A 25,868-nucleotide genomic window follows, 5' to 3' on the forward strand; every position below is an offset into this window, starting at 1 on the left:
ATAGATACTAATAAAAATGATTATCCTAATTTACACTATAATTAGGATAATCATTTATATTATTAATAATTTGAATTAAACTATAATTAATACTTTATTACATAATATCTATCTAATAGCAAAATAAAGTTTTTTATTAGTATTTGTAATCATACTATAATTATGATAATAATTGTTGTTATTAATAAAGTGAATCAAACTATATTTAGGATACATATTCCTCTTATATAAATTGAACCCTACAAATGAATTCACAACACACAAAATCATTGAAATTCCACGTACCAGTTGCTACTTTTATTGTTCTTAACAACCATGGCTATAGAAAATAAAATTAGTTTTTCGAGACATCAATGAAAACCCAGTCAATTGTGTAGTTAAAGTTAAGATATTGCTTATCTGAAATAGTTTGTATAAAACAAACTCTGATAGCCTTAATATGATTTAAGATCAATCAATTACTTTTTAAGTACAACTCTAATATTAATGATGTTGTAAAATTCGTGTATTTGACACGGGTCTAAAATCTAGTAGTTATATTATTATACAATTATAATGTTAGAGTAAATTTATCATGTATATATAATAAGTTTACTACTGTGTTTTATATAAATAATATCATCCAACTTTTAGTTTACAACAAATATTGAACGTGAAGTTACATGTTGATTGTGTAACTTCTTTTGCTTATCTAAAAACTGCCATGAACGTCGTCTACATGTCGCATGCATTTTTATTTTTTTTTTTAATTTTTATTTACTATCATGTCCTTTACAATACAGGTAAAAAGACATATTCACCATTAATTCTAAATAATATTTCAAAAATGCCTTCATTCATCTTGACCAATAAATTTTTTCATCCAATGGTGATAAACTGTTATCACTGTTCTTATTTTTAACTTGTTACCGGAAAGTTACCCAGGGCAATACAATGTAAATATATAAAAAGTAATATGATTCTCTCAAAATCTGAATTTTTAAAACATTCAAAAATAAAAACCTCAAAAAGCTTTATAAGTAACTTGTTGTAGTAAATGAATCAAATACATATATGTAAATGTGTATGAAAAATGCTAATCACTTCTGGCTTATAACTTATACTATTAAATAAGATGTTTAAAATTAAGAGTGGTTTACAAGTGCTTGTCTCCTGAAACTTAGATTTGGAATGCAGGAAATAATCCGATCACTGAAAGGGTGTCATGAAATGACTGCCCATTTCTGTGAATTGGAAATATTTGGTCACTAGAGAAGGAAACAGCACACAGGCACTTCATACTTGTAGCATGACAACAAAACCGAAACAATGAACCTTAGATCAAAATAATACTTTGCAGGCGCCCATTATTAGAAACAAATCGTCAGTAGTATCGCGCACATTTGGGAGAGTTGATCTTTCCTAACATGGCAAGACTATCACGAAAAGCATAACATTGCAAGTCTCGTCTAAATCATTGAACTCACATAACTTTGTTTGCTTTCTTAGGGAGCTCCACACCTCCCAAACATCCACGGATCGCCCACTTGGTACCATCTAGATCATTGCATATTAATAACAATATTATTATAACTCAGTATGCTAGTGTTGTCACCAGCAAAATACCTTTCATGCTATTATTGCAGAGTTCTAAACTTCTAACATATTCAATGCAGTGGTGTGGCGGGTATGAGACAACAGGAACACAATAGTAAACCACAAGTGAGATAATGTGTCAATTCGCTCTAAATGTCTTCAAAAGAAAGGTGTACAATCTCAGAAGATACTAGAAATGTTGAGGGAAGTTTAACATATAAAATTGAAATATCAAATCTAAGAATTATCTACCATTATCGGTTATCCAAACAAGCAGAAAGTATTATGATTAGGTTTCTTCTCATCATAGCTCACTGTTATCGGTGTCTCCTGCACCTGATCCTTTGCCATTGACCGCAACAAGCTCTGTATCAAAGATAAGTGTGGCCCCGCCTGTATAAATTTAACATAGGTAGTTAGCGTCTTATCTGGTAATCGTACAGGTAGGACACAAATGACAACTAACCATCGATCTATGAACTTTGACTTTAAATAGCCAACTAACCCGTGGTACAAAATAATGTAGGCATAGGCCGCCCAAGTATAAACAATGACAAACAGGTCCACACAGTATCATTTTCAATTCATTAGTGCCGAATTTCATGAAATGAGTATGATAGCCTTTGTTTTTTCACTTTTAGATAAAATCTGGAGTCTATTTGAAGAATGGTTAATTATATGTGACTCAAACAGGAGTGGGTACAGACTGGCAACAGCCTCCCCCCGAACCATGGGATGCACTTATCTGCTTGTTAATCACCTAGGTAATCCACTGATATTTCCCATTGATGCAACTTAAACTCATGCATCAGGAATACTTTGACAAACCCAAGTAGCCATATTGGCAATTACAAGAAGTTATAATTAGACTTGAAATCCCGGTATCCCTGCCTGAGTCCAGGTACATACTGACCTACATTGGCTGGCTTTACATATAATTACAATCCACATTGCTCTTGATTTCTGCCAATGTATGAGGTTTAAGTGAAAGCATGTTATGTCGTACATCTTTGTTTCTCCTATATTCTTGAATTAAGACCTACTTATTTATGAGTAACTAAACAAAAAAACACATAATATTAATTGTTATAAGCATTAGATGGTCCACCATAGACAAAAAACACAAAGATTAAATGAGCAAACATTCATTTACCTGGAATAGTAGGTGGTGAGCCCTGATCTCCATAACCCATCTTTGAAGGTATCTTCAACTTACGCTTCTCCCCAACGCACATTCCTAGTAGTCCTTGGTCCCAACCTGGAACGGTAATTTCGTTAACCAAATGTAAATGTATTGTAATCCATGAATGGAATCCTGAAACCTTTACAAGTCTAGAGATAGAGTAATTGAAGAAATAGAAATTTCTGTTACCACATAAGCAATAGATGATCAGAGTAATTGAAGAAATAGAAATTTTGAGTTACCACATAAGAAATAGATGATCATTATATACAAACAACAAAATACCCTTTTTTTCACCTTCATTGCACAACATATAAGTACAAATAATTACTCTGACCTATATTTTAATACTTAAAACTCATATTAATTTTAACATTCTCCTGAAATTTCAGATGATTTTGTTAAGTATTGACTTTAATGTCAATGAACTTTCTTATCGAAAGTTGCTATCGTCATTGACCAAGTTCAGAGTATTTTTTGGTTGCAGTTAACTACTTTATATGCTTGCTTATTATTGACCAGTGACAAAGTAGCATCATAAGCAATATCAATAACTAAGTATCCAAGAGCATGATACATGGTCTACATTTCAGTCCTTAGTTCAAAACTGGAAAATATCAAGCTTATTGCCGGGGTTAGAATCCTGATTCCTGACCAATTATCATCATATGTATTCTAGCTCGGGAGCTTGAAAGAGATAACTAATAACAGTGTTGTATGCTACAGATACGGGCTTTGTTCATAATCGACCCCATTTTTAGAAATTTCACTTAAGATTGAAGGATGAGTACAAGAGCAAATATAAGAAATAGAAAGCAATTCTATCATACCTTTAATCACCTGACCACTACCAAGCTCGAATTCAATTGGGTCTCCCCTCTCAAAGCTAGAATCGAAAACAGTTCCATCAGTAAGTTTTCCCTGCAAAATAGGAAATCGATGTCAACTAACAGAAATAATATCAGCCAAAAAAAGAACATAAATTCAAGAGATTTTCACCGTTATTACCATATCACCATCATACTATGCAATCATATAATACAGTACATGTTCTCCTATCAAACATATTTAACAATAAAATTTTCAACTAGCGACAAAATGAGACTAGGCCCTCCATACATGAAACGAAGACTGCTTCTTATACCATTTTCATTCAGATGGAGTTTAACTATAAAAAATATGATCACAACTCAAGCTTCTTGCATATATTAAACAGCTAGAAAAAGCATTAAGACTTAAGAGTAATGGCTAATAGAACTTTAGCAACTGTTCTTTAAAGCTAGTGCAACCAAATTTTAAGCAACTCCTACACGTACAAAATACTTCTTCATGCGGATCATGCCGAGGTGATTTAACAGCACATATCCCACCATATTAGGTAGGGTAAACAGTTAATGTTGTAGAAATAACACATAAAAATGTAAAAAAAAAAAATACAACAGATGACATGTACATCTTGCATTTTGCTCGCAAATATATCCAATCATTCATTCTTTGCTACAAAACTATTGTGGCAGCAACACATTGACAAGATAATAAATGACTTTACAAAAACAGAAAAAAGTTGTATATCTTCTCACCCTGTAATGAACTTTAATCCTGTCACCTTTGTGTGCTTGGATTTCACAAGATGCTGGCTTGTGCTGCAACGACACAAACATCATAAAGCATCAGGACAGATGAAAGAAAGTCAAACGAGTCTATACTATCCACATGGAACTAAAAGTATCAAACAAGCATATTTAAGTCATAATACATCAAGCAATTATGAGCATAAAAAAATACAAAAATATCAACAGCTTGAAATGAAAGTTATCAGCAACCCATCTGAAATCGCAAACATAACACCTACATGTATCATAAACCAATCTCAACTTACACCACTCTGCATCATTCGCCAAATACGTTCAACTTAAACAAAAAATCGAAAGCTGCTAGACGACGCCAAACAGTTAGTCCACTGACTGATTTTGTTACTAATATCCAATCCCCTTCTGTATGTATTGAATCCTTAAATCTTGGATACATACACATATTGATGTACCAAATAGGTTACCTGGGGATCGTGAACCATTTTTTAACTCAGGTGCGCCTAACTGGTTTATATATCCAAAGTGTATTATATCGTGCGTCTCCAACTTTCAAATCATCTACTGTATATTTGTATGTATATTTGATTATGCATACATATAAATGGGATAACAAATATGCTGCTAGGATGCTTCCATGATTTTGTGAGGGGAATGATTTTGTATTTACACATGTGATTTTCAGGGGGGGGGGGGGGGGGGGGGAGGAAGATTGTGAGGGGGAATGAAGGAGGATATATGCTTCTAGCAGCATACTGTATTTGTTTTTCCCATATATAAATCTATATTATTATCTTATAAAGCATTTTGCCATTTTTTTAAAGAAAAGATGATTTGAACTACCTAAATTACCCTTAAATTTAAACCACTCATTTTTCTCTCTCCTCAAATTCAACCATTCATTATATTCTATCTCCTCCATAAATCATTTTATTCCTCTAATTCATTCAAAATCTTTTATCTCAAAAAGTATACCGATAAATTATAAAAACTGTATGCGTGTTCTTAAAATTTCATGCTCTTTCATTAGAGAGGTCATTTGATATACTTTTGATGAATTTTTAAATCCGAAGGCGGAGCCCGTACGGCTAAAGCATTTGGCTATCACACTCACTTATCAGCTCTTATAACCTATTACCCCCACCATTTCATCGCCGCAACGCGCAGGCACTATGCTCGTGTGTGTGTATATATATATATATGAGAAAAGTGAGTATGAGACTGTTATATATATGTATATTATATATATATATGGAAAAGTGAATATAAGGTTGTCCCTCACATACTAATTCTTTAATATTTGTTGAATTTTAAAAAAACAATATGTGAGTGTCCCACACCTAAGCCTAGGTACCTAACAGCCTTGTATTCCCATCCCCAAATATAAATATATATATATATATATTTGAACAGCGACTTATTAGTTAGTGGTTAGTAGTTAGCATTCAAGACACCACAGTCACAGTGACATCCAATTCATCAGTGTTGCAGAGCTCGAACCACGCATATATTATCTGACGACTTATAGCTAATAAACCAGTTACGTTACATCAGTCCTGATGACGTCATCATAAAACACATCAATCAATCGCCAAATAAAGAGGTCACCAGATACATACAATAATAAATTAACAATTTAAAAGTTGAATACAGACTATAGCAAAACAGTGACAAGTTGGATACAATTATGGAAAAAAAATTGTTATATAACAAAAAATGATAAATAAACTATATAAATAAATAAGTTACCTTAACGCCAATCTGTAATTCAGTAACACCACTTGCCTTCTTAGCTGAAACTGTTGGATTTCATAATAGATAAATAAAAATAAGATCAAGTGCTGGTAAATATATGACGTAAAAATTGATAAGGTAAATTTATTTAAAAGTGTTTACCGATTGTTGCGGTAATTAGAAGAATTAACAGACAGTATTTCTTCATTGTAGAGTTGTTCAGGAATTGATGATGTCTCGAGTGAAAGAGATCCCGTGTGTGTTTATGTGAATTTACCAAAAGTGTCATTGGAAATCTGGTGACGCGGATCATCCAATCATGTGTTGCCATGTCATCATACGTATGAAAATTGTGTCTTAAAAGTCCCTCCAGTTTAGATCTTTTGATAATTAAAACGCTTTCAAGAACTCCTTGAGTTTTAGCTCGAATGACCATCCCCATTGTATGAGTTTTTATATTCAAACTTTTAGCACTAAATAGGAATTAAATCTGTTTATGAGGGGCTTAACTTGGATATACCGAGGTTCAAGTATGAAGGACAGAGTTTACCCCTATTAATCGTCGTGCTTTCGGGCAGATTAATAGCCTAATTGGGGGTTTTCCCCCATCGGGTATTTGAAATAAACATTTCTACTTCGAGAGAACTCTCTAGCGCAGATTCGGTTAAGACAACGTATGCTAGACCTCTCGCTGTCGAATCGCGACACGAAGTTTTCAACGAAATTCACTTTAAAAAAAAAAAAAAACGCTTTCAAGAAAAATAAATAAAATTAAGGTATTTCTTGTTTAGGGCAAGGTTACGAAACTCGAAAATTGAGATTAGATCATCAATGGAGAGTCGGGATTTTTGAAAAATCAGATTGAATAGGGGGAAAATTCGAATCAATGTGTTTACCTACAAATATTAACTACTTTGGTTTACTCAATTATGTGACTGACAAATCTAATTTAAACATGTAATAAATTGGTGTTAACTTAACCTATAAGTTTGTTTCTAGTTCCCACGATGATTTACATGGATAATAAACTCGCATTCTTCATATATAGTTCGTAGTTCAACAAATGGTATCCATAAGTTTTTTGTTTTCCAAAGTACACATGATTATGAATTAAAAAATCTGATGATGGTTTTGATTCATGTTACATATAAGAGAGGCAAAAACACGATGCCCTTTATAGTGGTGTACAAGAAATGTTAAAGGAAAAATGATGTTGAAAACGATTGAGTGTAATATGATGTAAGAGCACAATATGAGAGGTATAGATTTCATACCTACATGGAAAATAACTTACGAGTATTTATTTTGAGGGAAGAGAAGAAACTTAGTACATATATATATATGCAGTCCACTAAAAAAACCGTAACATCACTTAATCAAGATTCCATCTTTCTAGCCTTTGATGTCTTTCTTCCTTCCACTCTAATTCATGCCATGAATAACGTAACATCATTTAATTGATTATTACTGGTAATATTTCTTGCTAACATGATTATGTGGTAAGTTGGTAAATACCTGATGGTCATTATAGTAATTTTATTTGTAAGTATTTATATCTAGACGTACAAATTTAATAGTTGTGGATTACTCAATTATTGAAATAGACATTTATATTTCGAGGGAACTTTGTAGCATGGACCAAGTTAAAACAACGTATGCTAAACCCCCTGTCGAATCACGACATGAATTTTCCACCGAAATTCACTTTTCAAAAAAAAGTGGCTATCATTTTTAATGGAGACATTTAGAGATGTAGAGCGGTCACGTTAACTTGTAACTTGTAAGTTTGCCATCCCACAATGATTCATATGAAGTTACATACTTACATGAGAATGAACTCGCAGATTTTGTAGATGTAGTTTATTGTTGAGCAAATTTAACTACCGTGGTAACTGGTAAACTAGTTTTCTCGTTATAAAAGGGAGAGGTAAGATACGACTTGCGCGTCTCAATAATTTAATGGGCCACGCCACTACACCTAGGCGGGCGGGCTCAAATTTCCTGTCCCCTACACATCACAATCCCTAATTCAAAATCCATCCGATTTCATTACCAAAGAACTATAATCCCCGCCAAATTCGCACGACCTCCATCTCCAAATCTTATATGCCCCACTCACTTATTATGTCTTCAATCTTTTTCAACCCAAATGCATGTTGACTTCCAAAATCAAACTCCATAAACTTTACTCACAAACCCTCAAACTCAACCCATTTTTGACCCATATCCACCCTTTCACTACCAAACCCCCAAATCAACAAACCCATGATCAAGTTTCAATTTTTTCAACTTCAATAACACCCAATCCCGCCATTGTCGGGGTATCGGGGAGACAAGATGGAGACCGTCTTAATTTGGATCAAAACACACAAAAATTGGACCCAAATGAACACTTGAATCAAGAAACCCATGATCAAGTTTGCAACTTTTTAAAAACCCACAAAAATTGGAAGCAAAATAAACACTTTAAATCACTTGTGTCACACATTAGCCCTGAATCAGCTTCACATATCATTTCCATACATGCCCAGAATACTAGCTTATGTGTGGACTTTTTTAAATATGTATGTAAGTATTCTACATATTGTTATGATATAGATAGTAAAGTACATTTCTTGAATTTACTTTTGGTTAATAAATTGTTTGGTATATTGCATAAAGTTTTAGTCTTTTTTATTAAAGATTGTTGCTTGAATGTGAATGGTGATGTGGGTGATGGTTTGAGAATGATTAGTGTTGTTAATTGGATGAGGAAGTATGGATTTTGTGTTGGGTATCCGTGTTATAGTACTTTATTGATGTGTTTAAGTAAGTTACAAATGGCTTTTGAGGCGTTTTCGGTTTATGAAAGAATGGGGGAAGATGGGTTTGAATTAGGGGTGATGGACTATAGGAACTTGGTGAATGGGTTGTGTAAGAATGGGTTTGTGAGAGGAGCGGAAATGTTTGTTTCAAGGGTTGTGAAGGTCGGGTTTGGGTTGGATGTTTATTTTTGTAGTTCTTTGGTTTTGGGGTATTGTAGGAGAGGTGAGATGAAAGAGGCGTTTCAGGAGTTTGATGTTTTGTGTGAGAGAGATGGGTGTGGTGTAAATGAAGTGACTTTTACGGTTTTGATTCATGGGTTGTGTGAAAGAGGGAAAGTAAGTGAAGCGTTTAGGTTGAAGGAAGTAATGGGTGAGTTTGGATGCCGGGCTAGTATACGGACGTATAGTGTACTTATTAAAGCAATGTGCGATGCGGGGTTGATTGATAAGGCTATGTGTTTGCTTGATGAGATGATGAATAATCAAAATGATCCGAATGGTCATACTTTTACAATATTGATTGATGGATTATGTAAAACAGGCAGGATTGAGGAGGCTAATGGGATGTTTAGGAAGATGATGAAAAATGGATTGATTCCAGGTACAGTTACTTTTAACGCGCTGATTAATGGTTACTGCAAAGATGGAAGGGTTGTCACAGCTTTTGACCTACTCGCCATGATGGAAAAAAGAAACAGTAGGCCAAATATTCGTACATACAATGAACTTATGGGAGGATTGTGTAGGATTGGTAAGCCTTACAAAGCTATGGCATTATTAAGAAAGATAATTGATAACGGTTTGTGGCCCGAGACCCTAACTTATAACATATTGGTTGATGGGTTCTGCAGGGAAGGCCAACTTGATATGGCTTTTAGGTTACTAAAGTCAATGGATAGACTTAACCTTAAATCAGATGGATTTGCTTATACGACAGTTATTGATTGGCTTTCCAAAGAAGGAAAACTGGATCAAGCAAATGGAATATTGGGTCTAATGATGAAGAAGGGAATAGATCCTGATGAAGTCACATTTACTGCTCTTATTGACGGGTGCTGCAAGAATGGTAAAACAGAAACTGCAGTTATGATTCTCAATGAAATCATCCGGTCAACAAATTTTTCTTTGACGGGTCCTCACATGTTCAACTCTCTAATTGATGCTTTTGGTAAAGATATGAAATTGGGTCAAGGAAATGCAATGTTAGGTAAGATGTTGAAGCATGGCATTACTCCTTCTGTGGTGACCTACACTATATTGATTGATGGGTTCTGTCGAACAGGTGATATTAACCGATCTTTAGAAGTTTTTGAGTTAATGAAGGGTTGTAATTGCCCCCCAAACGTGTTCACATACACAGTTTTGATTAATGGGTATTGTCAAAATGGCAGAGTGGAAGAAGCAGAGAAGCTTCTTCAAACCATGAAGAATACGGGTGTATCTCCAAATGTAATTACATATACCATACTGATTAAAACGTATGTTAAATCAGGTGATTTGAAACACGGGTTTGAAATCTTGAATGATATGGTAAAAGATAAGTGTCAACCAAATCATGAAACTTTTTCAGCATTACTTGAAGGATTAATTCTCTCTAAAAGTGTTAACAATGGTTCTTTTACTGTGTTTAAAAATATGGGTTATACTCATGCTGCTGAATTCCTTCAAAAATCTGGGGATAGTGGTGTTGGGGAATCAGATCTTTATAATTTCTTGATAACGGGATTGTATAAAGTGGGACGAATACATGAAGGCGATGAATTAGCTCAAGAAATGGTGAAAAATGGCTACTTTCCGGATATCTCTGTGTGTTCTCAGATCCTGGAACATTTGTGTAGGGTTGGGAAATTTGACCAGTGTGTACTGATGATGAAAGAGATGTTTGATCATGGACTTATGCCATCTTTTGCGTCATATTGTTCATTAGTTCATGGTTTTCAAAAGGAAGGAAAGGTTCAGGAAGTTCAAAGTTTGATGTCTGATCTTTTGTGCAAAGCTTGTGTTGAAGACCGAGATGGAGTGCCAGCGTACATGAAGTTTTTGGTAGATTTTGATGAACATGATGAATGCCTCGAGCTTCTTAGAGTTGTTGAAGAACGGAACCATCAAGGGAGACTTGTAATCTAGTGGGAATGGTGGCCACCCAATGTGAGTATATTCTTTTACTTAAATTTAACCGTCACACACTTCAAACGTAGAATTGTGAATGTTTCTCTAACATGGAAATGTTGGTTTCACTGATGTGTATTTGGAAGTGTAGAAAAACTTGTATGTCTGCACTCTTTCGAGCACCAATATTTCTGTCATTTTATTGATATAAAATGTTCATTATTGTATATATCTAGATAATTCCAGTTAACATTGTCTTTGCATTTACCAAAAAAGGACTAAGTTAAAAGTGTGTGCTAATTACATTATTTGTAGTTGATACTATGAAGAGACATCGGACTGAAAGTTTGATATCTTGTTAGAAGACCTTTATGCATAATTTAAGCCATACATTATACAGGATAATCTATAAGCATGGTGTGATTGGGTTTAGATGCATAAATGAAATAAAAAAAGGATAGAATCGTAGATCATGTTATTAAGTACTCTCTTGTGAAAGCGCCTGCAAGTAACCAAATCTATTATATACGGATGTAGATTCTCTCAAGTTGAAAAACAACTTGACCTATCAAGTTGTGATTTTGTGAGATAATGGAACCTAATAAAATATCAAACCGAATCCATGGTAAAGACCCAAATTGATAGGTCAAGTTATTTAACAGGATCTTCATCCATTATATACTTGTTTTGTATCTTGTTATTCAGTGATTTGATCATATAGATTTCACTTGTAATTTAGAAATTTGTTTTAGTCTAATATAAGACTAAGACATATATAATCCAATATAATATATCTAAATTTCATTATTTCTTTTTCATTACCTTCACATTTGATCTTCTTACTACTCATATTTTCATGCATATATGTTTCTAAGTTTGAAAGATACTTTTTAATTATTTATGACACTAATACAAATGGGTTTTTCCTTCTTCCATGAAAACAACAGTTTTTTCATGATACATGTGGAAATTTTTACAATAATATTGGCATTCATACTAGTGAATATGTAGTGTGGATAGATTAGTAATGCTTTTAAATGTTATGAAACATATATAGATAAAATGACACTTTTGTTTTCTCTTTGGTCAAAAACTTAGATATGGGATTCAAATTCAATGCAAGTATACTTGTTTGCATTAAATGATAAATAAGCATACTTGATCAGTTATTACAACTAATGCAACATGGGCCGAGAACCACATACACAACTTAAAGATGCATAAATGAAATAAAACATGACGTCTAACTAGTAGGCCGTCTTAAAGATGTGAAATAAAAAGGGTAGAATCATCGATCATGCTGTTACATGTTCTATTTTATGAAAGAGCCTGCAAATTCTCAACCAAATCTGTGATATACTTGCTCTGTATCTCATCATTTTGTAGAAACTCTTTCCATCTCTTGTGATTTGCTCTTATGGATTTTGCGGGTTCCTGTTCAGTCTCTATCATAGAACTTTTCACAGCTTCATAGACATCTTCTTTTCCAAAATACCCATCCCTGTCCCTCCTATTTACTTCAATACCAACTTTCCAGTCTGAGCCCACTAGTTTAGAGTTCAAAAACTGATCAGTCTTCAATGGCAACATCACCAGCTGACAGTCACTTACCAGAGCTTCTATTACCGAGCTAAAACCAGCATGGCACAAGTAGCAGCCCACACTTTCGTGTGCCATTATGTGCCGTTGTTGCACCCACCCTGAGTGTACAATCCCTTTACCTTTCACTCTTTCCAAAAACCCACGAGGCAATGTCCTTTTCAGCTCTGCAGAGCTCTCCAGGTTTGCAGGAAAATTTAACACCAGAAAGAAAGGAAGGCCTATGAGTTCCAACCCTAAAGCTAATTCTCTAATTTGATCATCTGTAAGAAAGCTTTCACTCCCGAAAGAACAGTATATCACGGATTTAGCTGGGAATTGGCTCAACCAACTAGCCCATATGTCATCTAGTTCGCCAGTATGTGGCTCAGGAACCACTGGACCAATTTGAAGAACTGGCTTCCTGAACTGTTTACCAAAGTAATCAATGTAGGGTCCTTCCATTTCTGTGCATGATTTGACAAGTATTGCATTGCAGCCACTCAAACATGTCAAGAATCGGTCTAATGCACTTGGAGTGCCATGGAAGCTTTTGAACATGTACATAAAGTCTTGAGCTTCAAATGTCTTGATAGGGATTATACCTGGGAATCCGGCTGGGGGTCCCTTTACTGCTTCTAAAGTTTGTGGTGCATTTTCGCTGATGCGGGAGGGAACTACCAAAAAAGCTGTGGTAATTGTTGTATAAACCGAGAAACAGATGGTTTTGATACCGAGCTCAGATGCCATTTCTGGCAGCCACCATTGTGCAAAGTCGAAGATTATGAAATCAGGTTTTAGGTCTGTTAGTAAGGTCTTGACCTGGGGTTGCATAAGGTCTAATGCAACTTTAAGGAGTTCAACAGTGTCTGGAGAGGTTTCAGAGGTGTTCTCTACCCCTTTAGGAAGGCCGTCGACATGAGGCAGAGTTAGAGGGATGGTTTTGAGGCCCGGGGTGCAGTTGAGCATGGATTCAATTTTGTGGACATTGGCAGAAGCGGCCAAGAAAGAAATCTTGATACTGGAATAAGATGACAGTTTGTTGGACAGTTGCACAAAAGGACTAATGTGACCAAATGCTAAGAAAGGAAACATAACCAAATGAAGCTCTTTCCTCATCATTTCCATACAAACCCCCTCTAGGTACGAAGATTTGGTTCATTCTATTAGTATTATATAGGATTAGTGATGATTTAACAATTATAAGCTTAAAAGCGTTTATTAAAAATTTAACATATTTCATCGTTGGGCCAAAATGTTACTAGTATTATATCTTTCAAAAATCATGATGTAAACAAGATAACAAGAATATACAATGAATGTATCAGTCATCAGTGTACCACACATGTTTTTTTTAAACAAACTTCAAATAAGATATATCCAAGATTTTGTTTGATTATTATAATATATATCATTGATTGATTTGGCCCTATAAATAATAATAGTAAGATTTGAAAATCCAAAAGATGATGCATACTCACATAATTCCAAACCATCATAGTCAAGAATATGTATTTCTATATTTTGCATTATAAAGTTAGATCAACTTTAACCATTGGATAATTCAATGGTCAAGATTTAAACATCACATTTTAATATTGACCATTAAATTTAATCCAATGACTAAAGTATAAAGTTGGATCCACTTTATAGGGCTAAATCAGCGATATATATTATTATATTCAAAGAAAATTTTGGTTATATATTAATTAAAAGTTTAGCTAGGCTGGAAGAAAATGAATACATCAACATATAATAATGATTATGATTATGTGAGAATCATATAATATAAATTTATTATATAAACCATATAAACTTAATATACTAAATAAGAAAAGTGAGTATGAGGTTGTTATGCACCCAATTTGGGTGAAAAACCCCTCACATACCAATATTTTAATATTTTTAAAAAATGTTTGGCCCCCATGATTTTTATGGTTTAAAAAAGTTATGTGAAAGGTTTTTCATCCAACTTAGGTGCCTAACAGCCTCATATTCCCTTCCCCATACTAAATTACTAGTTCAAAATCAGATTTTGTGTGAAGGAGTTTAGATGGCACATAGTTACTGAATCAAAAATTATGAAACAAAACCTTGTCAATAGTAAAGCCCTCCACTCCACAATGGTCTCTTAGATTAGGGGATGATGCTAATAAACCCAAACGCTACCGGCTTTTCCTTAGTAAATCCAGTTAAAGATGTAGTTTATCATCGTTTTCTGAAACCATGACGAACAAGGATGTATGTCCAAATGTACTAATTAGATACACCCTATTAAATAAAGCCTGTATTGAATCTGGTAATTTGGAATATGGGCTTAAAATCTTGAATGATATGCTAAAAGATGAATGTCAACTCAACTAATAAACTCTTTCTGTATTGCTTAAAGGATTGATTCTAATATCATCACCAGTGGTTTATTTAACGGGGGTTCGATAGCAGTGTTACCTACCTATGGTTCTTCATCTTGTGCCCTTTTCTAGCCTCTCCCTAACGTTTTTAGTACAGATATCCTTTATGGTTCATGAAACGGGTGAAAATATGGGTTCTACTCATATTGTTGATATTATATTGCAAAAAGTCAAGAAACATGCTGTTAAGCATGCAGATCTTGCATGTCTTTTAGTTATCCGATTGTATAAAGTCGGACAGGTGACACCTTACAGAGGGGAATATGTGTTGATGTTTGATCATGGATATATGACATCTTTATCATCATATTGTTGTTAAGTTCATGGTCTTAAAACGGAAGTGCAAGATTTGTAGTTACTCTTTAATACAACCTGCTGTTGCTGTTGAGACAGATTTGCAGTGTCATTATACATGGAATACATGTTGGATTAATGATAAACATTTTGAATTCCTTTAACTTCTAAGAGTTATTAAATAACTGAAACATCAAGAGACCATACCTACATTGAGATATGGGCCAACCTTTTTGCAATGTATATAGTAAAGACTACTAAATAGACATTGTAATTTTGTAGTATCACAGCCAAATCATGACTTGATATGGTATTCGGCTTCGAAAGGTAACACTTTTTATATGTTTCATGGGTGACAGGTTGAGTAATGGGTCAAGACATGTTCAATTTGAGGCAGGATAGTTTGTAGTATGGGTTAAACATTAATGTCATTTGGCGTGAATTACAACTTAACTCAAAGGTGACTTTTAACCAGTTTTACCCATATAACCTTTTCCCCATTTTGCTAACTTTACATCCAGTTGACCCGTTTGAGATAAAATACCACTCAAATGAACCGTAATTGGGTCAAAGTTTGTCACTTTTGCATTTGAATATCTTTCTGACATCATTGGTCTTATATAACACAACGTGTTTTGGGCGTATTGGTTGTGGATGAGAGGAGAACTCTAAGCATGCTCGGGCGGCATCAATGCCAAATGGGTGATCCTTCTGGGAAGTTTGCTCGAGAAACCAGAAAAAAAGCTGTGAGCCTACGGGCAAAGCGGACAATATTGTGTTGTGGTAAGACAGGGTGTTACATCTTTTCCCGCAACTGCGCAAACCTAAATGAAAATAAACGGATTTTTGGGTATTTTTCGAGTTGCGATGCAATTTTCTTCTTCGATCTTCTCATCATATGGACAATCGCTAGACCCGAACCAAAGATACCATTCATCATCCTTGTATTTATCATACACAGGTTGATATTCATAGATAATATCATCTTTTTGAGACATCTTGATCATGATTTTTGGCTCTGTTACCAACTGATGTATATTGTGATTTTATTTGTAGGTTTCAGTTTATAAAAGAAAAATTTGTATCCTAAATTTAATTTGATTTTAATTACTAATAACAATAATGATTATCTTAATTATAGTCTGATTATACAATTACTCATAACAACAATATTACAATTAATTTGATTAGAGTTAATAATATAAAATAAAATATTAACTTTTAGCTATATTTTGTTATTAGATATACATTATGCAATAAAATATTAACTATTTATAAATTGGGTTAAAAGTGTATATTGGTGATTAAAATAAAAAAGTATAAATTAATTTAGACATGTGTTGATTTAATTAATTTTGAGAAATTGAAAGTTATGATTAGTCAATAGAGGTTAGGTCAGTTGACTTTTAGTATATATTAAGATTAAGATTAAGATTAATATTAAGATATTTTAATTAATTATGAAAATAAAAAATGTGTCTAAAAAGAAAATTAAACATTATTTATAATCATTATCAAGAACCATCATAAAAAGTCGTCATATAACTCTGACAAATATATTTATTCTCCTTGCGCAAACAGTAGTCCAATATTTTATACATAATTTCGTTACTGAATTTTGAAATACACCAATACTAAAACTGAAATTGAAATCGGATGCGATCAATATGAAATTTTACTATCGGTACTTTTCTTGTTATAAAAAAACCTAAAAGACCTAAAGCCAAATAATATAGGTTTTTGCTTTTGAAAGACAGAAAAAATAAGGTCACTCCTTATACAAGGCACTTCTTACCCATTTCTTCTCAACTTATTCCACTATTAATCAGTTTTCTCTCTCTAAGAACATCCCAAGAACACTCCCCTCCTTATACTACCCACTTCTTCCACTATTAATCTATTATTTTATTATTCCATTTTTCTTTTTCACAAAACTAATAAAACACATTTTATTATAAAAACAAACACATTACATTTATTATAAAATTAAACATTATACTAAAAAGCAGAAATTAAATAAAATATGAAAAACGACATTATTAGCAAATTAAAAACTAGATATCAACGTTGATGGCCATGTTCCGGGAGGTTCCAAACATGTTCGATCAAAGCATTGCGGAGTTGATGGTGAGCCCTTTTATCGCGCAACTCCCCGTACATACGAAGCTGTGTTGAATACCTTTCAGTCCACGTATGGGTTGAAAGTGTAGTATTAGCTATCAACTCTTTTTCAAACTCTGTAATTGTGCGCCCGTTATCTTCAACGATCATGTTGTGGAGAATCACACAACATAACATGATCCGTTTTATCTTGTTGGTACTGTATGGTCGCACATATTGTTCAATAATCTGCCAACGACCTTGAAGAACCCTAAATGCTCGCTCGACATCCTTTCTTGCAGCTTCTTGGTATCTTTTGAACTTGGTGGTTTTCTGGTCCATTGGGCACTTGAATGACTTAACAAGAGTAGCCCATTCTAGATAAATATCATCTGCTAAGTAATATCCCTTTTGAAACTGCTCCCCATTAACCGAAAACTCTACTTTAGGAGCCCTGTCTTGAAGCTAATTGTCGAACAAATCTTACTCATTGGGGACGTTGATGTCGTTGTTCGAACTAGCAGGGCCAAAGTAGGCATGCCAGATCCACAAATCATGTGAAGCAACCGCTTCAAGCATGATTGTTGGATGTCCCTTGTCGCCTCGGGTGTACTGCCCTTGCCATGCCACTAGACAGTTCCTCCAACCCCAATGCATGCAATCTATGCTACCAAGCATACCCGGTAAAGCCATGAACCTCAACATGTTTAGCAGTTAACCATTCCATATCTGCTTCTGTTGGCCTTCTCAAGTACTCGTCGCGATACAAGTGTATGACACATTTGCAGAAAGCGTCTAAACACTGGTAGCCCGTATCTTGAGCCATCTGCAAGTACTCATCTAAAGCATCAACCATAAAGCTATACGCTAACTGGCGTTTGGCAGAAGTATATTTTTGGAAAATGTAGAAACCGGGACGACCAGTAGCATCTGTCGCGCCTTTGTGGAAGAACTTAAAGTGTTTCGGTAGCGGTTCAATGCTTTCAAAGGAGTTTATGTCTCGCACTATGCGCATAAACATTTCCTTTCGCATTTGGAACCTTCTACGAAACATGTCAGGTGGGTAGGTTGGTTCTGGCGCAAAGTAATGATCGTATAAAAGCTTTGCGGCAGCCACGTGATCTCGCCGGATCACCCTTCTAGTAAACTTGGGTCTTGAAGAACTTGACGCTTCTTGGCTTTGGTTTTCTTCTTCGTCAAAGAGAACGTTAAGACACGCAGCTATGGCTTGGGGATTGAAAACAACATTCATTTGCGTAACAACATTATTGATTACTTTGTAATCGTTTGATTCGTAATCGTCACTAGAGGATGATGATGATGATGATGATGATGATGATGATGATGATGATGATGATGATGATGATGATGATGAACTAGACATTTTTAGTAGTAGTGTGTGATTGAAATGCTTTGAAAGTAATAGGAAAGAGTATGTTTATAGATTGTTGTATTTTAAAATGGTAATGTAATGAGGTTTAAATAGGAGTATGAAAATAAAAAATAAAATAAAACTTTGAACCAACTAGCCGTTGGTTTCAAAGTTAGGTAACAAAAATGTTTTTTTTTTTAATTTTGCAACGGCTAATGCAAGAATCGGGACCCACACCTCCTCCCGGTGCCGTGCGTCGGACGCAGGTATTAAGGACCGGCCTAACAAACACCCCTTGAAATTGGTGTATTCATTACGAGTTTGGATCATGGTAAATTGGTAACACCCTATATGGTTTGGAAGAGATTGTCTAAAGTTATCCCAACTTAATTAATCTTCATTCTACCTGTTCTTAAATGGATATAGCAACTCTTTCCTAATATTTTTAACACAACTTCGAACTCATAATTTTCATGATAAAATCCTTAACAGAAAACATCCCGATCACTCGATCAAGACCTAGTGTCAACCCAAATAATATTGGGTAGGGTATACCTATCCCCCATACCCGCTAAGTCACCGTTTGCCTTGTACGCGAAGTAATACACTAACACCATATTAATAAATAAATAAATAAATAAAAGGCTTATCCATTTCACCTCTCCGGACGTACGGCAGTTATGGGCGGCGACACCATCAATTTTCCGGCAGTTTCTTCTTCTTATTCTTCTATTAATTATGAGTCCGATTCCAATACAAATACCGAAATTGAAGCAAACAATAACGACGAAAGAAAAATAAAAAGTGCTTATGATCAAGTTTACAAGAATTACCATGATTTAAAGAATCGTGTTGTCAATATGGATGTCGATAAAAGTAAAATTTTGAGGTAATTATTGTTTCTAACTTTTTTTATTTTTGTGATCATTAGTTTATAATCATTCTACAATAAACGCCATCAAACATGCTTCAAATTATTATAGCATCGTAAAGCATGTTTTACACCGAAAAGAATGATGTCATCCATTAAACTTTAGTCTATGTAAGTATGTATCATAGTTTGAAAGTTGTAAATTTTAAATAGACACTGTATGTTTGTACTTAGACCATTTGGAAGGCCTAGGTGAAGTAGAAGGTGAAATAAATAGCTACGTAGGTGAACTATTAAAGTAGCTTGGTGAAAGAATAGGTGACTTAAGCTAGGTGCAATGGTTCACCTAGGTGAAAGAGAATATTAGTGGGCCCGGTTTTTTTGTTTTATTTTGATTGGTTGTATTGTGAGATATAGTGGAATACTAAATTTGAAGGTGAAAGGTTAACGAAAAAAATAGAAGGTGATGGTGATGAGATGGTGATGTTGACGGCAGGAAAAAGTGTAGGTGAAAAAGGTGAATGATTAAGAATGGTCTTATTAGTGTCACTTTGTTGACGTGACAACCATGCCAGTAAAAATATATTTTGTACAATAAAGTATATACAATAGAATTTGGACTAAAGCTGAATACATTTTCTAAGTTTATTTAAGTTTGTGCAGTAATTACATTAAAAGTGTGCTAATTTCAAGTTTATTTCTTATTTGTGATCATTGAACATTTTGTTACAAGTTTATTTCTTATTTGTGATCATTGAGGTTTTTTGTTACATGGGTAAACTGGCTTTTCAAAAGCGATCAGACATGTAATTTTTACATTTCAATCGTTTTTCTTTGTTAACTCGATAATAGCAATTCTGAACATAAGTTCTATGGAATGAACACTTTAGATATTTGCAGTCCTGTGTATTGTTAATCAGAAACATGAATCTGCTACGTGAGGTACTTTAAAGAAACTTGAATTAGTAAATTGGCGGAAATCTCTTGTATCTCTATTTTTTTTTAATAAGATGTGGCTTTCCTTTATTTTGTTGTTGGTTTTGCTATCAATGTAAAGACCAAGCTTAAAACTTCTGGTGTGTTTCCAGCTATGTACCTGGATCATGGGTAGAAAATGTAGGTGGAATGACAATTAGTGACTACAATGTGCCAAAAACGACAACACTTCTGGTGATCGGGCCGAAAGGTTCTGGAAAAAGCAGTCTTATCAACAGGATTTCAAGGGTGTTTGAGGACGACAAGTTTGCGCCAGAAAGAGCACAAGTTACATGTACTCTTTCAGTTATATTTCTTGATCTACTTCTCTAGCTATGTATTTGATCATTGGGATGAAATTAATAATATTTTTTTTGTTTTAGATAATTCATCCATTAGGAATGGAACTTCCTTCCTCCAAGAGTACATGATACCAAGAAGTTCAACTTCGTTCTGCTTGTATGATACCCGCGGCTTTTCCAATGATTTATTTGAAAACATGGAGATGATTGAAAGCTGGATGACAGACGGTGTTTGTCATGGAGAATTGGTGAAAAGGTTTGTTCTTTAACTAGCGTACAGGAGCTGCTAACATGGGTGGGTTTTGAGGGTCAGGTAACGGGTTAAAACAGATTCAGGTTGACTGAGTTATTTCTTTGTATGGGTCAAAAATATATTGTTACAAGAGTAATATAATGGTTTGATTGAACCCATCTAAAGGGATTTTGTTCATTAAAGTGCACTTTGATGAACTTCAACCTGTTTCAGCTGTTCGTCGGTTTGACCAGTTCTGTGGGGAATATATTTTTTAGAACAGCTGAGGTTTTATTTCCTACAATGATTGGCCAGGAATCAGGAGCTACCTGGTTATACAAGGCAAAAAGAACAAATTGCAAAATCCAAATATGACAATTGCAATACATATTAGTAACTAGTAGACCACCCACTTAAATGGCTCCTCCATTCAGATAGTCGCATCATGAGTCCCAAACTACAGATATATTTTTACTTCTGCTGCACTTGATATCCAAAGGACTAAAAGCATCTTAATTGCCTGAAGGAGTGAGGGTATACGTTTACCTAGCTCAAAGATTTGATTGTTACGAGTTCTCCAAATTACCCAGAAAGTAGTTCTGAAGATTGCATCCAAAATCCCACAGTGCAGCTTGTCTTTGGCTTTAACTAAAGGGACCGAAACGATATTTGTCAGTACCTGTAGCTGGTATTCTCCCAGTACACCATTCAAATACATCTTTTCAAAGAGATTAGAAAGTATTGCAATTAAAAATAACATGAATTGCAGATTCAGGTTGATCACTACATGTCACACATAGCACATAATTAAGATCAATGCCCTTGGAATCAAGATTAAGTTATGCTGGTATTTTATCCAATAAAAGCCTCCATATAAAGATATTGACTTTACGCGGGACCGGGTTATTCCAAGCCGTCTCCGAAGATTGATTAAGTTTTGTATGAAATACTTATATTTATCTCCTAGTTCCAAAGGAAGAAACATACAAAGTATTTCCCATGGAACTGGTCAAACAGGTCAAAGCATCGAAGAGCTCAAACGTTTTGAAAGTTGTCAAAGTGTATTTTTAATAGCTTGAAGTTAAAACTTCTACTATAGATATCGTCTTGTCCTAGATATATGTATTTTAATTGGTATTGCCTCTTTCAGTGACACAGATAATTCAGATTTACAAGATAGAATGAAGGGTAAAGCTCATCAAGATGGACTTTTGTCTTACCAAAGAAGGAGGGTTAACTTTGTTATATTTGTGGTAAATGGGCTTTCGGTTCTGAAATGTTTGGACAGCAATGGAGCAGACACTCAGTATACACAAATGGTTGCTCAAGTTTTCAGTTCACCATTTTTGTCTTTCAAAGGTATCAGGGGAATTGAGAGTTTTTTTATTTTTATTTTTTAGCTTTCTATGTTTCTATCTATGCATCAGTTTTCATTAGTTGTCACGGATTTGGCAGACCAGGTAATGAGACAAAAGAGATTCTGATTGAAACCGAATCATTTTAGTACGGTTTTGAACGGACTGGGATACATTGGATTGACCCATAAGTACTTCTATTTTGATTTATTTTTTGTTTATACTTGATCTATAAATATTGACTGAGAAACAATATCATTACAAGAGTCTAAATCTCTGAATTGAACAGTTATGGTGGCTGGTGCATTTTTAGCGAAATTCTCTCTAGTTTGGACCATTTGAGATAAAAGACAACCCACACCGACCCATTCATAAGTTGATGGGTATAGCCACCTCTAATTTCCACAATCATGTTTCAGATCATAAACCTGCTATTGCAATTACACATGGAGATCTACTTTCACTCAATGAACGTGCACGTGTTCGTATTTATCTGGGAGAGCTTCTTGGTGTTCATCCAAGTAAACAAACATTTGATATTGCAGGTGTCCCCTCTTTATCATTTTAAACTGTTATTATGATCTGAAACAGAATTGATCCGTCTCTTAAAGTGACTCAGTTTATATTTATAAGATTCAGTTTTCATTCAGTGTTCATTGTGTTTTCAGATGACTGTGAACAGACAACTGAGTTGGCTTGTGTTGACTTGGTGCGCTATGTTCTCGAGCATGCAGATAGGAATCTTCCCCCCAAGTCTCCATCCGCATTCAACAAGGCAAGATGGTGCAATAATGATGTATATCTTTCTATCTTGCCAATACAATCTTTTATATGTGATTTTGCTTCTGCAATGATGCAGAATAGATGTGGTAAAACCGGAATTTGGGAGGGGGAGGGGAATGGGTCAAATAAGTGATTTAAAGGGCGGGTTGAAGTGAATAGGGTCAGTCTGGGCCAAGCCACAAATCTTAAGTAAAGCAATTTAAGAGGATTTTATGGATCCAGATGTACTATGAATGACTTTCAAGTCGTTTGATGACTCATTTGATATGTTTCCTGTACAGTTAGGTCTTTTAGCTTAACCCATTTGACTTGTTAAATATATGACGTAAAATTTTCCGATTGTAATATGAGTACAGGGGTCAAAGATGACGCCTCTAAATTGTGACTACGATAGTTGATATTGCAGGGTTCTACTATTCAGCTGTGGTCATATTTGCTACCTATATTGGTAGGAATTTTCATATTGACTGTCCATTTTCATGGGTTTCATTCTCTGAAAGTTCGTCCCGAAAGTGCTCATGAACAAAACCTGGAAATCAAGGAAGTTCATCCCAAAACAGCTCCTGAACCAAATATAGAAATCAAGGAAGTTATGGACGTTCACCTTGAAGTTGTTCCCGAGCCAAGTCTAGACATAAAGAAAGTTATGGAAGTTCATCCCAAAACTATTCCTGAATCAAATCTGGAAGTTCAGAAAGATCTTGCAGAAGAAAAGCCAGAAAAGTCGAATAAAAAAAAGAAAGCTCGTGTGCATAGAGTTCCTGTACCAAGGGTGGAAATCGATTGGAAGAAGATTCGACACATTTGGTAAAAGTAGTATATGTAGGGCAACCAATTATCCAGCATGCACATTATTTATTTACCGTCTACTTTTGAAATGTCTGAACCATACGGAACAACTTGGTGTGCATAAATAAGTTTTAGATCATCTTCACGTGTAAACCTTGCGTAAATATCACATGCTTAACGAAATAAAGATCTATTAATTCTTGCACTTGTTCTTCACATATAGCATTTGCCCTTTCAGACCGTATATTGAAATATAAAAGTTGTTTCAAATTTTATCTGGAACAGATGTTTTTCTATTGAAATATAACTGTTTTTTACAAAAGAACCTAAGCCAGAACTGTCTATATACTTTCATATGGTCCAGGTTCAAAATAATTAAAGATTGATGCTTCATACTACTTTTAGTATGAAAAATAGGATTTTGTTATTTGTACTAACAAATTAAGCTTTTTGCCTTTTTGGTGTTTTATATTCCAACAATCATGTGCATTACCTTTCATTTCTATAGTTAATACACACAAGTTGTGTAACACAACATATCAACACATATCATGTGGAATGACCAACTCATGTTATCTTCTCAATATAGCTATCAAGTGAAGGGATCAAGTGAGAACCAACATATATGGCGAGAATCGTGAGAACCACTAAAAAACAATCTTTAAGGGCTTTGTCCTTAGAGTTAAGGGCTACGTCCGTACCATATCCAAACACCAACATCTCTTGGATCTCCGTCCATCAAATCCATACCATTCCCATATGAGTCCGGTAACAACCCTTTAGAACGGATGAGGGCAACGTCTGTACCGTATCCATACGTTTTCAACAGGTAATCCATATAATTTTTTACAAAATTTTTTTTTATTTTGAATGTGTTTTTGTTAAAAGAAATAAAAAGAAAAAAAAATCAAAAAAATTAAAAGATTAAAAAACCACAAAAAAAGGAGAAAGAGGAAGGAAAATTAATAGTTCTCACACTTCCCTCCATATTTGATGTTGTTTTCACACTAACCATACCCTAACTATCAATATATTAAGCTATAAATTATTAACATTTCCACCACCATTCCTTTGTCCATTAACTAACTTGGTTCAAGCTCTATATCTTTAAGAACCTTCGTATTTGGAATGTTGTGATAAAAAAACTAAAAAGGGCCAAATTTCAATTTAGTGATTATGTTTTTTTTTAAAGGAATAATAATCCATAAATCAATATATTAAGCTATAAATTATTAACATTTCCACCACCATTCCTTTTTCCATTAACCAACTTGGTTCAAGCTTTATATCTTTAAGAACCTTCATATTTGGAATGTTGTGATAGAAACACTTAAAAGGGCCAAATTTCAATTTAGTGATTATGTTTTTTTTATTAAAGGTAATAATAATCCATAAAAGACTTTTATTATGTACAACAAGTAAACCTATTATTGCATAATGTATAATTGTCTAACACTGTATTTTCGAGTTTTTATTAAAAGAAAAGAATGGAGAAGATTGGATAGGGGAAGAAAAGATAAAAACTACATAAAAAAGAGGCATTTTCGAGTTGAAAGAAAAGAAAAGAAAGTTGATAGTTGAATATATTCTTGAGTTAGAATGGAAGGAAAAGAAAGGATAAAAAGATATAATTTTACATTTATAGCCTTGTAGTAATTAAAACCTTTATATAAGTTTGAGGGGTATAATAATAATTTAACCACTTTTCCTTTCAAATCTTGCCAAAAGTGGCAAGAAAGTTGTGGAATCAAAACACTCTATTTTTCCTTTTCTTTTCATTTCCTTTCTTTTAAAACAAAAACTCAAGAATAA

The 25,868-nt window shown here is 34.2% G+C and overlaps 5 protein-coding genes across 8 annotated transcripts; 2 read left to right on the forward strand and 3 right to left on the reverse strand.

Moving 5' to 3' along the window:
* Nucleotides 1-1,691: 1,691 nt before the first annotated feature.
* LOC122607516 (FK506-binding protein 2-like) lies at nt 1,692-6,427 on the reverse strand. Its single transcript, XM_043780505.1, has 6 exons — nt 6,244-6,427; nt 6,097-6,146; nt 4,339-4,401; nt 3,589-3,679; nt 2,729-2,833; nt 1,692-1,968 (listed from the first exon to the last, which is right to left on the reverse strand). The coding sequence occupies exons 1-6, from the start codon at nt 6,410-6,412 to the stop codon at nt 1,880-1,882; spliced, it is 567 nt and encodes a 188-aa protein (XP_043636440.1). The 5' UTR covers nt 6,413-6,427; the 3' UTR covers nt 1,692-1,879.
* Nucleotides 6,428-8,900: 2,473 nt separating this feature from the next.
* Nucleotides 8,901-11,171, forward strand: LOC122609338 (pentatricopeptide repeat-containing protein At3g07290, mitochondrial). Its single transcript, XM_043782390.1, has one exon. It carries the CDS (start codon nt 8,901-8,903, stop codon nt 11,010-11,012), a length of 2,112 nt encoding a protein of 703 aa, XP_043638325.1. The 3' UTR covers nt 11,013-11,171.
* A 979-nt stretch (nt 11,172-12,150) lies between these two features.
* LOC122608525 (UDP-glycosyltransferase 79A2-like) lies at nt 12,151-13,696 on the reverse strand. The gene has a single exon (XM_043781628.1). It carries the CDS (start codon nt 13,692-13,694, stop codon nt 12,312-12,314), a length of 1,383 nt encoding a protein of 460 aa, XP_043637563.1. The 5' UTR covers nt 13,695-13,696; the 3' UTR covers nt 12,151-12,311.
* Nucleotides 13,697-17,338: 3,642 nt separating this feature from the next.
* LOC122609339 lies at nt 17,339-18,629 on the reverse strand. The gene is made up of 2 exons (XM_043782391.1): nt 18,075-18,629; nt 17,339-17,842 (listed from the first exon to the last, which is right to left on the reverse strand). Exons 1-2 carry the CDS (start codon nt 18,627-18,629, stop codon nt 17,339-17,341), a joined length of 1,059 nt encoding a protein of 352 aa, XP_043638326.1.
* Nucleotides 18,630-19,245: 616 nt separating this feature from the next.
* LOC122607050 lies at nt 19,246-24,261 on the forward strand. Of its 4 annotated transcripts, none has more exons than XM_043779970.1 (7): nt 19,246-19,638; nt 20,709-20,890; nt 20,979-21,153; nt 22,280-22,488; nt 22,904-23,029; nt 23,153-23,280; nt 23,662-24,261. In XM_043779970.1, exons 1-7 carry the CDS (start codon nt 19,430-19,432, stop codon nt 24,076-24,078), a joined length of 1,446 nt encoding a protein of 481 aa, XP_043635905.1. In that variant the 5' UTR covers nt 19,246-19,429; the 3' UTR covers nt 24,079-24,261. The 4 variants fall into 4 exon arrangements, with proteins under 4 accessions (XP_043635905.1, XP_043635906.1, XP_043635907.1 ...); XM_043779971.1 differs by having other exon boundaries at nt 23,674-24,261; XM_043779972.1 differs by having other exon boundaries at nt 23,153-23,259.
* The last annotated feature ends 1,607 nt before the right edge of the window (nt 24,262-25,868 follow it).

This window comes from Erigeron canadensis, chromosome 7 (genome assembly GCF_010389155.1).
Source record: "Erigeron canadensis isolate Cc75 chromosome 7, C_canadensis_v1, whole genome shotgun sequence".
NCBI classification, from domain to species: Eukaryota; Viridiplantae; Streptophyta; class Magnoliopsida; order Asterales; family Asteraceae; genus Erigeron; species Erigeron canadensis.

Excerpts from the sequence above, each read along its gene's own strand:
- LOC122609338 (XM_043782390.1), top strand. The coding sequence starts at position 8,901 with ATGGCTTTTGAGGCGTTTTCGGTTTATGAAAGAATGGGGGAAGATGGG.
- LOC122607050 (XM_043779970.1), top strand. The coding sequence starts at position 19,430 with ATGGGCGGCGACACCATCAATTTTCCGGCAGTTTCTTCTTCTTATTCT. Across the intron at positions 20,891-20,978 it reads AGAAAGAGCACAAGTTACAT|ATAATTCATCCATTAGGAAT; the intron begins GTACTCTTTCAG and ends TTTTTGTTTTAG. Across the intron at positions 21,154-22,279 it reads CATGGAGAATTGGTGAAAAG|TGACACAGATAATTCAGATT; the intron begins GTTTGTTCTTTA and ends TGCCTCTTTCAG.
- LOC122609339 (XM_043782391.1), bottom strand. The coding sequence starts at position 18,629 with ATGAATGTTGTTTTCAATCCCCAAGCCATAGCTGCGTGTCTTAACGTT. Across the intron at positions 17,843-18,074 it reads TAACTGCTAAACATGTTGAG|CTTCAAGACAGGGCTCCTAA; the intron begins GTTCATGGCTTT and ends TTCGACAATTAG.
- LOC122608525 (XM_043781628.1), bottom strand. The coding sequence starts at position 13,694 with ATGATGAGGAAAGAGCTTCATTTGGTTATGTTTCCTTTCTTAGCATTT.
- LOC122607516 (XM_043780505.1), bottom strand. The coding sequence starts at position 6,412 with ATGGCAACACATGATTGGATGATCCGCGTCACCAGATTTCCAATGACA. Across the intron at positions 3,680-4,338 it reads GGATTAAAGTTCATTACAGG|GGAAAACTTACTGATGGAAC; the intron begins GTGAGAAGATAT and ends CCTATTTTGCAG. Across the intron at positions 2,834-3,588 it reads TAGTGGTCAGGTGATTAAAG|GTTGGGACCAAGGACTACTA; the intron begins GTATGATAGAAT and ends TTACCGTTCCAG.